We start from the raw sequence: 15,832 nt of genomic DNA on the forward strand, positions 1-15,832 counted from the left end.
GCGTTTGTTTACAAACAAGAGAAAAGTCCGATCACGTGATATGCAAATTAGCCCGTGGCAGTGGTGTTATGCTGAGTCACCACTGCGCCGGAGTGTGAGATATTATATGATATACATTCCGAACTGTAAATTATGACACTAAACATATTTGTGTTACTCAGCACAATCATAAGAGGGAGCTACGTTCTGTTCAGACAGGTTTACCTTCGATAGAGCGCCTGCAGTATCTGCATGTTTTCACTGATCTACTTTATAATGAACATTATTACTACTACGTAGCTATTACTTGAAAAGAATAAGTATGAAAAAGACCAGGGTAGAGAAGAGTTCTTCAGAAACTCATGCTTGCTGTAAGAGGCGGGTATGCTTGTCGAGGGGCGGTCGGGTAGCCTAGTGGTTAGAGCGTTCTCTCGTCACACCGAAGACCAAGGTTCGATTCCCGACATGGGTACAATGTGTGAAGCCCATTTCTGGTGTCCCCCACCGTGATATTGCTGGAATATTGCTAAAAGCGGCGTAAAACTATACTCACTCACTATGCTTGTCGTAAGCGGCGGGTCACGGGATCGGTTGGTCAGGCTCGTAGATCGATGCCTATGACGCCAATCGCTGAATTGTTAGGTCCAGACCGTCGTCATACAGCTGGAATATTGCTTAATGTGGTGATAAACAAGAAACAACAAGAACACATATGAGCCGTCACATTTGTTTGAACTCCAGCTGCTCAGACACCAGCATCATAGTACTAGTAGTATAAACACCAGCATCATAGTACTAGTAGTATAAACACCAGCATCATAGTACTAGTAGTGTAAACACCAGCATCATAGTACTAGTAGTATAAACACCAGCATCATAGTACTAGTAGTGTAAACACCAGCATCATAGTACTAGTAGTATAAACACCAGCATCATAGTACTAGTAGTATAAACACCAGCATCATAGTACTAGTAGTATAAACACCAGCATCATAGTACTAGTAGTATAAACACCAGCATCATAGTACTAGTAGTATAAACACCAGCATCATAGTACTAGTAGTGTAAACACCAGCATCATAGTACTAGTAGTATAAACACCAGCATCATAGTACTAGTAGTATAAACACCAGCATCATAGTACTAGTAGTATAAACACCAGCATCATAGTACTAGTAGTGTAAACACCAGCATCATAGTACTAGTAGTATAAACACCAGCATCATAGTACTAGTAGTATAAACACCAGCATCATAGTACTAGTAGTGTAAACACCAGTATCATAGTACTAGTAGTATAAACATGAGCATCATTGTACGTGTAGCATAAAACCCACAATAATGTTCTGACAATAAATGGTATTTGAATGAGTTCACAAAAACTTATCCCGATATTCTTCACGATCAGGCATCGGTTTCATTTAGAGGCGCGCACAGGGACACAAGCAACGTGGACTAAATTTTCTGTGTGAACAAAACTTGATATCATTTGAAGACCTGATTTATTTCGTGAGCTACAGAGAGTCAATTCACTTTCCAGGCATCAGTTGTAGTCTGAAAAAGAAACGTTTGGACACGTGCATATTTTTATATCAATAATAAATGCAATATTGAAATGGTGGGACTGAGGCGCAATGATAAATAAGAGTACACAGTACTTGAATACAAACTCGTCGTACTTGATTGTGCGTGCATGGTGGTCACAAGGATTGTTGAGTACAAACTATGGACAGTTCTTGACTGAGGCCACAATGATTGATAAGTACTTGGAAACAACAAGTACACTGTGTGTGTGTTTGGTGTGTGTGTGTGTGGGGGGGGGGGGGGGGGGGGGGGGGGGCTATTTGTAGCAGTTTTCAGCCTAGTAATATTTAGATAACTTTTGAAAATTTCGGGTCAAATCCAATTTTCAATTGTCTAATATGTGTTTACATTCTAAATACATTTTTACAGTATTTTGCTAGGACAGTGAACAGTACTTGAAGGAGAGGCTATGTGGACGTGTTACACTCACTGTTTCTCACATACAGGGTACCCAGGGTACGCGCAGTGCTCGTCATCCCAAGTGAAATTTGCTTTTGCATAGAAGGACAGACAGCGTTCAATGGCCCCCAAGTTATTGGGTTCCCCCGGGCCCCAGAAGAACGTCTCAATCTCCTCATCCGTCCCTGCCCACGCCCACTCTGTCGACATCATGCGGGTGCCCGCTGTCCAGAAATCGGGAGCATGTGTGTAGGTGGCTATAATAGAAGAAGAAGAAGAAGAAGAAAATAAACCTCTTCGGAAATATGCATAATGTCAGAGAAATACCAACCTTTCTTCTAGTTATTTCCCTTATTTGTGTCCATCAGTATCAAAACACGACTGAAGTATTTACTTAAACAATGGATAAAACGATTGAATATTAATACAAAATGATAGATGCACTACAATGAGCCGATACGTAATCCAATTTGGAGGACAGTATCTGCGACCTCACTGTCCTTGATGACGACAGAACTGGACTCACCTCTGTGGGTGTAGAGGTAGTCCTTGAGGAACTTGTACTCGTCTGGACTCTGGACAATGGTCAGACTCATGCCGAACGCCTTGCAGTACTCCTGTATAAAAGAGTAAACCTGTTGTCAACGTCCATACGTATCCGTTGCATATTGAAATGATAAACATTTATACTTGTTCCCATACATTGATAGATCTGCACTACCCTTCATCACAATACTTTATACACATGTTAGTCTACTGACGAAAGGGAGGTGTAAATCACCACTCAGGTAATTTGGACGACCAAACATGTCATCACTGGCATTTTGTTCAATATTCGGTGACCGCATCGTCCGTTTCTTCCTCCTTCCTCGTTGGGGTGAGTGAATATGAGTTTACACCGCTTTTAGAAATATTCCAGCAATATCCTGGCTGGGGACACCAGAAATGGGCTTCACACATTGTACCCATGTGGGGAATTGAACACGGGGCTTCGGCGTAACGAGCGAACGCTTTAACCAGTGGAGGGGCGGTGGTAACAAAGAAATGTTACGGTGAATTATGTGTCATCTATCTTGTAACTCCCATTGGAGTCACGTGACCAGTATGGTAACTTAATTTGTTACTCCCACCAGATTTATTTATAAGACAACTGGCTAATAAGATAGCTTTAACAAATCATGATAAATTGTTTGTTTGTTGCTTAACGCCGCACTCAGCACTATATGACTGAGGTCTGTAAATAATGGAGTCTGGACCAGACAATCCAGTGATTGATGTCACGATGGCATGCATCAACCAAGCCAGCGAGCCTGACCACCAGATCCCGTTAGTCGCCTCTTGCAACAAGCATAGTCGCCTTTTACGTCAAGCATGGGTTGCCGGAGACCTATTCTATCCCAGATCTTCACGGGTTGATAAATTGTGAAACGCCCGCTTTATCCATGATGGAATAATGCTATCTGGCCTTGTGTATTTAGACATGTTTTGGTTATAGGTGGTGATATATTGTTATATAGCATTGTGTCAGTATTGTATATTTGTTGTAGATACGGGTTTACCATTGCGGTGAGCCAGGTGCCGGTCTCCGGGAGGACGATGTAGCAGGAACTACCATACTGAACAAAGCCCTTCTCACAGGACGCGGCTGTAAGGAAGACATTTTGTAGAATACGGCGAAATCAAGACAATAGTGATAAAAGAAAACTATTTCGTTTATATATCCAGGGAAAAGTGAATACAAGACAAGATATGTCAAATAGGAGTGGGTGAGATGGGATTAACGCCGCTTTGAACAGTATTTCAGTTATATCGCGGCGTGTCAGCTTAATGTGGCAGGAGAGACCGAAGTGATGCAGGTCTCAGGCGTTTACCACTTTGGTGAAACCCAAGAGCAGGGCTGTGGTGTTGACAAACCTAGAAACATAATCGGGGCGAACCGGATTCGAACCATAATTCGAATCACAGGTTTCCGGTGTTCTCAAGGGACGCAACCCTGCATAGCGAAATGCGGAGCCTCAGATGACTTGGCCACCCATGCCCCCAGTTCAATAGCAAGAGAACGTAAAGACTAAGTGAATTATCAAAACAAGCAAGATGAATTCTAGCTCATAAGACGAAACAAGGTGAATACAACACAAAGAAAAATTAATACAACGCAAAGAGCTGGACTGGTCCAGACCCGAATATATACAGATCATCGAAATATAGCTGATATATTGTTGAGCGCGGCGTTAAACAAGAAAGCCAAAGGCAATGTAAACAATGGATGAACAGAAGCTGAATATACACCGAAAGGGCTGCTTTGAACAGTGTTTATGGCACAGCAAAGCTTGAAAAGTGGACACAATATGAAAAGAAGAATACAATATTAAAAACTAAGAGAAAAACAGGGTGAAAATTTGGGGAAAAATAAAAGAAGACAACGCAATTATTTTGTGAATACAAGACAAAAATACACATGTTGGTGTGCTTCTTCTAACGAAACAGAATGTTTGAATTTGGAACGTACTTAGCGTCACGCTGATGGAGAGGCAATCTTTTCATGGCAGGACATGAACTTACTGAGCATCACGCTGATGGAGAGGCAATCTTTTCATGGCAGGACATGAACTTACTGAGCGTCACGCTGATGGAGAGACAGTCTCCTCAAGGCAGGACATGAACTTACTGAGCGTCACGCTGATGGAGAGACAGACTCGTCAAGACAGGACATGAACTTACTGAGCGTTACGCTGATGGAGAGACAGTCTCCTCAAGGCAGGACATGAACTTACTGAACGTCACGCTGATGGAGAGACAATCTCCTCAAGGCAGGACATGGACTTACTGAGCGTCACGCTGATGCATGGAGAGACAGTCTCCTCAAGACAGGACATGGACTTACTGAGCGTCACGCTGATGGAGAGACAGACTCCTCAAGACAGGACATGAACTTACTGAGCGTCACGCTGATGGAGAAACAGTCTCCTCAAGGCAGGACATGAACTTACTGAGCTTCACGCTGATGGAGAGACAGACTCCTCAAGGCAGGACATGAACTTACTGAGCGTCACGCTGATGGAGAGACAGACTCTTCAAGGCAGGACATGAACTTACTGAACGTCACGCTGATGGAGAGACAGTCTCCTCGAGGCAGGACATGAACTTACTGAGCGTCACGCTGATGGAGAGACAGACTCTTCAAGGCAGGACATGAACTTACTGAACGTCACGCTGATGGAGAGACAGTCTCCTCGAGGCAGGACATGAACTTACTGAACGTCACGCTGATGGAGAGACAGTCTCCCCGAGGCAGGACATGAACTTACTGAACGTCACGCTGATGGAGAGACAGATTCCTCAAGACAGGAAATGAACTTACTGAGCGTCACGCTGATGGAGGGACAGACTCCTCAAGGCAGGACATGAACTTACTGAGCTTCACGCTGATGGAGTGACAGACTCCTCAAGGCAGGACATGGACTTACTGAGCGTCACGCTGATGGAGAGACAGTCTCCTCAAGGCAGGACATGAACTTACTGAACGTCACGCTGATGGAGAGACAGTCTCCTCGAGGCAGGACATGAACTTACTGAGCGTCACGCTGATGGAGAGACAGTCTCCTCGAGGCAGGACATGAACTTACTGAGCGTCACGCTGATGGAGAGACAGACTCCTCAAGGCAGGACATGAACTTACTTAGCGTCACGCTGATGGAGAGACAGTCTCCTCGAGGCAGGACATGAACTTACTGAGCGTCACGCTGATAGAGATACAGTGTCCTCAAGGCAGGACATGAACTTACTGAGCGTCACGCTGATGGAGAGACAGAGGAGAAGGAGGAGCATGCCAACTGTTGTGGAACTCTGACCTTGTGTATTGTCTGGTGCTGGAACACTAAACACTGCGTGTTAAACTATATATCTTAGCTAAGGCTTCAAGATAAGCGAGATAGGTAATGAATCTTATATAGTATTTTTCTCAGAAACGAGGCCAATCCGATAAGCTGTACATATTATTTCTTATTTCATGTTCTTAAAAGTTAAAATGAACATAACATGTGTTTGCGTGCGATTAGAATTATTTTTTATTTTCACAAATGGAAATATATGTATTCGTCGCTACATTAAATATGGAATGTTAGATGCTCGGGTTCGAATACGGGATTGTCTAACTTCAGATATCCTGATAAGATGATGGGCAATAATGTATTTGTTTGTCCAACTCTGTGTGTTGAACTCATAATACCTGAATCAGACCTCCCTCGGGGCTGACGGTTTGTTGGCTCCCAATAGTCTGCCTGTTGTCCAGCTATGTCGTCAATGTTGGTGGCGTAAAAATTATACGTGGGTGCGATGGCCTTAAGCATCGTAAGTTGCTGCCCGGAGTTCCGTCCCTTTGATGTCAGGATCCACTGATCGTGGGTTCGAATCGACTATGATCCTTTGATCCAAGGCCATGTTCGTGGGTTTCACGGCATCGTAATCGTGTAGACCTGCATCTAATCTCATCCGATTTGAACTAATTCAAGTAGTGTTTAAAACAGCGCTACATTCACCGCCTCGCTATACTAATACTAGCCGTGTGTAGAAGGCCCACACACACATGGAAATAAGGAATGTAGAAAAATATTCTGTGTAAACTGATTTATTTCGTGAGCTACAGAGAGACAATTCACTTTCCAGGGTTTAGTTGAAGTCTGAAGAAACAACAGATACGAAACTTAGTTGGGGCATAGGCAATGTATATAATATGAATAGATAAACCATTTACCTGAAATCAGTTAAAGAAATCTCAATTACATAAGGTCATAATTTTCTTAATAATTATGCAAGACTTTAATGGCATGACTTAAGGTCACAAGAGTTGATGAGTATGGAAATTACTTCACTAAAGGTCACGAGGATTGCTGAGTATAGAAAGTACTTCACTGACGACCACAAGGATTGCTGAGTATAGAAATTACTTCACTAAAGGTCACAAGGATTGCTGGGAACATGGAACCATGTTTTGTTTGTTTGTTTGTTGTTTAACCCCACACACGGCAATATTCCAGCTATATGACGGCGGTATGTAAATAATCGAATCAGGACCAGACAATCCAGTGATGGATACCATGAACATCGATTCACGCAATTGGGATACAATGACATGCATCAACCAAATCAGCGAGCTTGACCACCCGATCCTTTAGTCACCTCTTACGACAAGCATAGTCGCCTTTTACGACAAGCATGGGTTGCTGAAGACGTTCTACCCCGAATCTTCACGGGTCATGGAAACATATGATATGGTTCTTGAATGAGGCAAATGGACGTGCTACACTCACTGTTTCTCACATACAGGGTACCCCGGGAAAGTGCAGTGCTCGTCATCCCAAGTGAAATTTGCTCTTGCATAGAAGGACAGACAGCGTTCAGTGTTGCCGGAGTTGCTCGGTTCCCCTGGGCCCCAGAAGAACGTCTCAATCTCCTCCCCCGTCCCTGCCCACGCCCATTCAGTCGACATCAGGCGGGTGCCCGCTGTCCAGAAATCGGGAGCTTGTGTGTAGGTGCCTGTGATGATGATGATGATGATGATGATGATAACGATACCATATATTATCCTTTAGTTGTAAGTGCGCCAAATGATTCTGAATAGGAATAGACTGAATAGGGAGTTTGTCAAACAATATGAACCTGAAAACACGAAGGTGTTGAGCTTATTGCTTCGGCTGCTGTCTATAATATCCACCACAAAAAAAAGAAACGCCAAATAAATTAAATCAGTACAATATGTCAGAAGTAATTTGGTGGTACAAACATATAGCCATTGTTACAGTTGCCACAAAATGCAGATCATAAACTTGCAAGTTCGCCAAAACGCACCGCAGTGCAAACCACATGACTATTTGTTTACCGTGGCCCATGTCGTAAACTCGACCCCTTCATTTATTTAGACTTATAACACTTGTAATATACATTTTCAAAGAAAGACTTTGCTGTATTCAAAGGTGAGTGGGTTGGGAACAATATGCATACTTATGAAGCTTGTGGAGACCGGTTCAAAATCAGCATCGGACGCTGTTAGAACGTTATAGAGGAATGACTCGTAGCCATGTGACAGTGACCAGTGGATGTCGGATAGTAAAAGTGGGACATTACATCGGTACGATTTCGCAGCCGTGCTCGAGCAATAGCATGTGCCACCTCACTTCTTGTGATCAGGACAGAACTGACCTAGCTCCTTGATTTCTGTCCATAAGTATATTAACACAGCTGGGTATTTTCTTTGAAAAACGAGAAACTGAATATTTATACAAAATGATAGAGGCGATACAATGAGCTGATACATATACCATATTGGAGGAGAGCATCTGTTACCCCATTGACCTTAATGACGATAAACTGGACTCACCTCTGTGGGTGTAGAGGTAGTCCTTGAGGAACTTGTACTCGTCTGGACTCTGGACAATGGTCAGACTCATGCCGAACGCCTTGCAGTACTCCTGTATAAAAGAGTAAACCTGTTGTCAACGTCCGTACGTATCCGTTGCATATTGAAATGATAAATATTTATACTTGTTTCCATACATTGATAGATCTGCACTACCCTTCATCACAATACTTTATACACATGTTAGTCTACTGACGAAAGGGAGGTGTAAATCACCACTCAGGTAATTTGGACGACCAAACATGTCATCACTGGCATTTTGTTCAATATTCGGTGACCGCATCGTCCGTTTCTTCCTCCTTCCTCGTTGGGGTGAGTGAATATGAGTTTACACCGCTTTTAGAAATATTCATGCCGAACGCCTTGCAGTACTCCTGTATTACGATGGGAATTATTGTCAATAACATCTGTGTCTGTGTCCGGGTATCTTAGATATAAGACAGTACACAGCACCATGTATTTGTTTCCAGACATCGATACAACTTCATCGACTGAAGGCAAGTGGAAATCTTCACTCGGGTAATTTGGTCGACATAATATCAGGTGACCTGTTCAACGTCTGGTCGGCGTTGAAAGATGGCGCGACGTTAACTGAGTGATTAGGCGGAGGAGGGCTATTATGTGAGTCTGTTAGAACCGGTTTCGAAACAAAGCGTCATCAACAGACTATGGCAGCAGCATCGTCGGTTTGCTCCTCCTCCTCCTTGGAAGATGCTGCGACATTAATTGACTGATGAAGGCGTGGAAGGGCTATTCCGTTTCATCGTGACTGGTTCTTCTCAATGTGACATACATGAGACTCGGTGTAGAGCAAAAACGTCATCGACAGACAGTGACAGCGGCATCAAACTAACGTCGTGAGATGGCGGAACGCGAATGTCTGGTGATGAGGTGGACAGTAGCCATCTCCGTCTTTCGTATCACATTTGTTATTTATCTCCCTTTGCCAAGGGCGATAGTGTGGTGTATGGGCTTCTCGCCATGTTCTTACTCTTTTTAGTTTACCAATCAAGATTTACTGTAAGGGGCACGGGTGGCCCAGTCGTCCAAGGTGCCGCGATTCGCTGTGCAGAGTTGCGTCCCTTGGGCACGCCAGAAATCTATGATTGTGGGTTCGAATCCCGGTTCGCCCCGATTATGTTTCTAGGTTTGTCAGCACCATACCCGTGCTCGTGGGTTTCACCGAAGAGACCTGCATCACTTCGGGCTTTCATCCCACATTAAACTGACATGCAGTGATATGACTGGAATAATGTTAAAAGCGGCGTTAAACCTAACTCAGTCATTCACTGATTTACTGTACAACGGTACGAGAGATGATTGACAAGTCCTAAGCCTAACACAGAAGGAATTAAAGTGAAATCATTTGTTGTGGACAGTACATATTGTCGTAGTGGCATATACACAAAATCTTGAGTCAGGTGGACTAATTGTTTTGCTCTGACAGATAAGTAAAATACGCAGGGGTAGGTGTGGGTGTGGGTGTGGGTTTGGGGGGTGGATGGTGTGGGTAGGACCTGTAGGAACATGGACAAACTTGAATAACGTGTAGCGGTCAAGTACTTGCAGAAAAGGGGTCTATAACTGTTATGGTTATAAGCGGTGATATATAGGTATATGGCCATGTTGTATACATTGTCTATATACCATAAGACGTTAAAAGATGGTACTTGTTGTTGCCCTGTCTGGCGCTCGGCATTAAGGGGCTAAAACAAGGACTGGTCGGCTCGGAGTCAGTATACTGTGTCTGAGTGGGGTATTCATGTTAAACTGCGGCATGGTATCTCAGTGTGCTGGCACTATAAATCGGCATCAGTCCGGACTAGTACAAGCAGCCACACGCACACATACACGTGCATGCACGTCGCTATATAAGTGCAATAATCTTGGACGCGACGTTAAACCCCATCTCACCTCACCTCACCTCACCTCACCTCACCTCACCTCACCTACATTGTATACTGTTGTATATATCGGTTTACCATTGCAGTGAGCCAGGTGCCGGTCTCCGGGAGGACGATGTAGCAGGAATTACCATACTGAACAAACCCTTTCTCACACGACGCACCTAGGGGAGAAGAAAATGGCGAGGAAAATTGGCGATGTCAAGATGAAGACAGAGTAAAGGCAATCATTTGACAAAGTGAATAAATGATAAAGACGAAGTGAATACAAGATAAACGTAAAAAACTATTTCGATAGGAAGAGAACGTGAAGACAAAGTATATAAAGATTTAAACTGAATACAAGATGACAAGACGAAGTCAATGTAATACAAGATGAAGAGCGTGTCTGGTCCAGACTCGATTATTTACAGGCCGACCTGTGCAGATCCGGGGTAGAATAGGTCTTCAGCAACCCATGCTTTCTGTTACAGGCGACTGTGCTTGTCGTAAGAGGCGACAAACGGGATCGCGTGGTCATGCTTGCTGACTGGGTTCATGCATTTCATCGTATCACAATTGCATGGATCGATTCTTATGATATCAATCACTGGACTGTCTGGTCCAGACTCGATTATTTAGAGACCGTCGTCATATAACTGATTGCGGCGTCAAACAACGATAAACAGACAAACAATAAATACTTACAGGCCAGTCTCCCCAACACAGGACATGAACTTATTCAGCGTCACGCTGACAGAGAGACAGTCCCCTCAAGACAGGACATGAACTCACTGAACGTCACGCTGATGGAGAAACGGTCTCCTCAAGACAGGACATGAACTTACTGAGCGTCACGCTGATGGAGAGACAGTCTCCTCAAGGCAGGACATGAACTTATTGAGCGTCACGCTGATGGAGAGACAGTCTACGCTGATGGAGAGACACTCTCCTCAAGGCAGGACATGAACTTACTGAGTGTCACGCTGATGGAGAGACAGTCTCCTCAAGGCAGGACAAGAACTTACTGAGCGTCACGCTGATGGAGAGACAGTCTCCTCAAGGCAGGACATGAACTTATTGAGCGTCACGCTGATGGAGAGACAGTCTACGCTGATGGAGAGACACTCTCCTCAAGGCAGGACATGAACTTACTGAGTGTCACGCTGATGGAGAGACAGTCTCCTCAAGGCAGGACAAGAACTTACTGAGCGTCACGCTGATGGAGAGACAGTCTCCTTAAGGCAGGACATGAACTTACTGAGTGTCACGCTGATGGAGAGACACCCTCCTCAAGGCAGGACAAGAACTTACTGAGCGTCACGCTGATGGAGAGAGAGACTCCTCAAGACAGGACATGAACTTACTGAGCGTCACGCTGATGGACAGACAGTCTCCTCAAGACAGGACAAGAACTTACTGAGCGTCACGCTGATGGAGAGACAGTCTACGCTGATGGAGAGACACTCTCCTCAAGACAGGACATGAACTTACTGAGCGTCACGCTGATGGGGAGACAGTCTACGCTGATGGAGAGACACTCTCCTCAAGACAGGACATGAACTCACTGAGCGTCACGCTGATGGAGAGACAGTCTCCTCAAGGCAGGACATGAACTTACTGAGCGTCACGCTGATGGAGAGACAGTCTCCTCAAGGCAGGACATGAACTTACTGAGCGTCACGCTGATGGAGAGACAGTCTCCTCAAGGCAAGACATGAACTTACTGAGCGTCACGCTGAGGATGAGACAGAGAAGAAGGAACAGCATGACAACTGCTGTTTGACTGTGTCCTTGCCCTTTGTGTTCTGCAGGTTGTCTCGGACCACTGGACACTACGTCTTATACTATATATGTCTGGGCTAAGGTGACAAGATAACCGAGATAGGCATGACCGGGAATGGATCTAGTATTCCTTCAATTTCTACAACGAGGCCAATTAGATAAGCCGTATGTATATCATTCAGTGTATAGACCAGGGACTCAAATATATGAATATTAATGTGCTTTTTATTACAACAAATAATGTGAAGAATTATATTGTTGTTTATAAGTACATATGATCGTCGCTGCGCTTCATTTGGAATATATTTGGTGCTCGAGTTAGAATCCCTAATTTCAGGTTTGCTGGAAGAATCATAGACAATGATATATTTGTTGCCCAGTGTGCTAACTCGGTTCCGCCTCGAAACAACCGGTTTGCTGACGCCAACTCAGAATAGTTGACAGTGTCGTGATGTTCATGTTGACGTTGACGACGTTCAAATTATACGTGGGCGCGGTTCGTGGTCTTATGCCTCGCAATTTGCTGTCCGGGGTTCCGTACCAGTAACGGATGTACAAAAACTGTACTTGTCGTGCGCAGATTAGTAACGTTGTACTGGTATCGTGTACCAATAAAAGAGCATGCCAACCCCCCTAAAGGTAGAGGCACCCGATGCCGACCCTAGTACGTAGGTGCTTATATTTCCAAGGTGCAATTTATTTGTCATCTGTTTCTCTTTCAAAGAATGACAAATCAGTAACACATTTAGCCCTGAACGCATTTGCACGCATGGTCAGGCAATCTATGTGAACATTTCTGTCTAATGTACCAGCATCAGCCATGTTCACTTACCGTATTCGAGGTAATAAGCGCCCCGTTCTGATAATTAAGCGCCCATCGCGATAATTGCTCATATATTGGCTAGTGAACAATCCCAATCAGCACCCCTTCCGATTGATCAATGTACACAAGACTTATTTATAATACGCACTCGTGTACATGTTATATGCACCCTTAATTATGGGCAATTAAATTCTGGAAAAATATACTGTAAACAGCTTTATTTCTGCGCCGTTAAAATATTGCGTATGCCACACCAAAGACAATACTGCGACGAGATATTTTTGCGAGTTGCCGTGTTGAGATGACCCCTCGATTACCAAACAATAGACAGCTTCTCTCCGAAGCTAGTATCTGTCGTATATAAACATTTCAGGCTGTCAGCATAAATCACGAAATTTATCTTTCAACTCTGTTTTTTTTTTCAACCAAAATAATATTCTAATATGAAAACCCTATTTCTAAGTTTGAGAGCGCCATGGGCGCTTATTACGTCGAACACGGTAATATGACAATATGGTAATATGGATGCCAAGACAGATTAAGTGGCCTACCGAATGCCTAGGCTGTGGGAGTTGGCATCCTCACAACAGTCATAGTACATGATAATCACAACATATATACAACAATAATACAAATAATAATAGCATCATTTGCTGAATACTAGTAACTTAAAATGTCTTTTTAGTTCGATGAGAAAAATGAACTTAAAATTCCAATACGAAAAAATCCCATGCAGCGTTCAGCGTAGATGATTCCCTTTAATGAAATAAGACTATATTAGATTTTTTTTATATAATGTCAAACAGTGTTTTTTCGGGAAATAAACACTTCAGAGACATATATTTTAGAATATTCGAAACATAAGCTCATAAGCTATGTTGGTGATTAATTAAACATGAAACACTTTAACATTTAAGTGATACGATGACCATATAAACTGAGGGGCAAAAGAAAGTTTACAGAGTTTGTATTTATGTAATTGAAAATTGAAAGAACTTTTGTGAAATTTGGTTGTTTATTAACCATCACTCCTTCCTGCAGCAGTTTGTAAAAAAGCAATCTGTGGCTGGGTAATTTTTTGTAAAAGTAAATTGGCTCAATGAAGACTGGGGTAAGAAATGAATTTGCAACCACGTGAACCCCACCATGTTTGACATGTTGTACATTTGAACAAATCCAATTCATGGATTTCAAAGATAAGATGCCCAAGATACCCTACAGCAGTTGTGTATAATGCGACGGTACTTTTTAAGTTTTAAAGTTTTAAATCAAATTTTATCTTAAAAAAATGCCAGCTAAGTTCATTTTTTAAAATATAATATCGCTAATTTATGATATTTTTGATTGAATATCAAACATATGATGACATCACCTGAGGGGTATAGTTCTTTTGCTTTTAAGTTAATATATTGGGATGGAGGGATAACACTATATTGGGATGGAGGAATAACACTATATTGGGAGGGATAACACTATATTGGGATGGAGGGATAACACTATACTGGGATGGAGGGATTACACTATATTGGGATGGAGGAATAACACTATATTGGGATGGAGGGATAACACTATATATTGGGATGGAGGGATAACACAATATTGGGATGGAGGAATAACACTATATTGGGATGGAGGGATAACACTATATTGGGATGGAGGGATAACACTATATTGGGATGGAGGAATAACACTATTTTGGGATGGAGGGATAACACTATATATTGGGATGGAGGGATAACACAATATTGGGATGGAGGAATAACACAATATTGGGATGGAGGGATAACACTATATTGGGATGGAGGGAGAACACTATATTGGGATGGAGGAATAACACAATATTGGGATGGAGGAATAACACTATATTGGGATGGAGGGATAACACTATATATTGGGATGGAGGGATAACACAATATTGGGATGGAGGAATAACACAATATTGGGATGGAGGGAGAACACTATATTGGGATGGAGGGAGAACACTATATTGGGATGGAGGGATAACACAATATTGGGATGGAGGAATGACACTATATTGGGATGGAGGGATAACACTATATTGGGATGGAGGAATAATACCATATTGGGATGGAGGGATAACACTATATTGGGATGGAGGGATAACACTATATTGGGATGGAGGGATAACACAATATTGGGATGGAGGGATAACACTATATTGGGGTGGAGGGATAACACTATATTGGGATGGAGGGAGAACACTTTATTGGGATGGAGGAATAACACTATATTGGGATGGAGGGATAACACTATATTGGGATGGAGGGAGAACACTATATTGGGATGGAGGAATAACACTATATTGGGGTGGAGGGATAACACTACGCTCACGACGCCCCTGCAGGGAAGACAATGGGGAGAGAATATGTCGATAAGGTGAATACAAGATGAACACAATTAACGTGAAGACAAAAAGACGAGAGGTCGTCAGGATTTCTTAATGCCTATCAAAATCAGTCAGCTGAAATCTATAAGAAGTCTGTATAAGAAGTAGTATACTTATGTACTTTTCCCCGTCATTGTGACCACCCGAGGACCTTTTGACTCGTCTCGCTGGCTTGTGTAGTGTATAGGAGTGGTCTGGCTACTTGTATATAGCTGCTGTTTTCTGACTGTCCTTGTATATAGCTGTTGTTGTGTGACTGCCCTTGTATATAGCGTTTGTCTGCCTGCTTGTATATAGCTGTTGTGTGACTGTCCTTGTATATAGCTGTTGTTGAGTGACTGCCCTTGTATATAGCGTTTGTCTGACTGCTTGTATATAGCTGTTGTGTGACTGTCCTTGTATATAGCTGTTGTTGAGTGACTGCCCTTGTATATAGCGTTTGTCTGACTGCTTGTATATAGCTGTTGTGTGACTGTCTAGCTTGTATATAGCTGCTGTTGTGTGACTGCCCTTGTATATAGCTGCTGTTATCTGACTGCTTGTATATAGCTGTTGTGT

The 15,832-nt window shown here is 43.0% G+C and overlaps 2 protein-coding genes across 2 annotated transcripts; both read right to left on the minus strand.

The window, feature by feature from the left end:
* Positions 1-1,471: 1,471 nt before the first annotated feature.
* LOC139458792 (perlucin-like) lies at positions 1,472-5,864 on the minus strand. Its single transcript, XM_071240209.1, has 5 exons — positions 5,747-5,864; positions 3,521-3,606; positions 2,488-2,578; positions 1,993-2,218; positions 1,472-1,532 (listed from the first exon to the last, which is right to left on the minus strand). The coding sequence occupies exons 1-5, from the start codon at positions 5,787-5,789 to the stop codon at positions 1,508-1,510; spliced, it is 471 nt and encodes a 156-aa protein (XP_071096310.1). The 5' UTR covers positions 5,790-5,864; the 3' UTR covers positions 1,472-1,507.
* Positions 5,865-6,573: 709 nt separating this feature from the next.
* On the minus strand, positions 6,574-12,115 carry LOC139458793 (ladderlectin-like). Its single transcript, XM_071240210.1, has 6 exons — positions 12,006-12,115; positions 11,828-11,846; positions 10,359-10,444; positions 8,338-8,428; positions 7,271-7,496; positions 6,574-6,640 (listed from the first exon to the last, which is right to left on the minus strand). The coding sequence occupies exons 1-6, from the start codon at positions 12,027-12,029 to the stop codon at positions 6,616-6,618; spliced, it is 471 nt and encodes a 156-aa protein (XP_071096311.1). The 5' UTR covers positions 12,030-12,115; the 3' UTR covers positions 6,574-6,615.
* Positions 12,116-15,832: the final 3,717 nt, after the last annotated feature.

This window comes from Haliotis cracherodii, unplaced genomic scaffold, assembly GCF_022045235.1.
Source record: "Haliotis cracherodii isolate W230 unplaced genomic scaffold, xgHalCrac1.p SCAF_13, whole genome shotgun sequence".
Taxonomy (NCBI): domain Eukaryota; kingdom Metazoa; phylum Mollusca; class Gastropoda; order Lepetellida; family Haliotidae; genus Haliotis; species Haliotis cracherodii.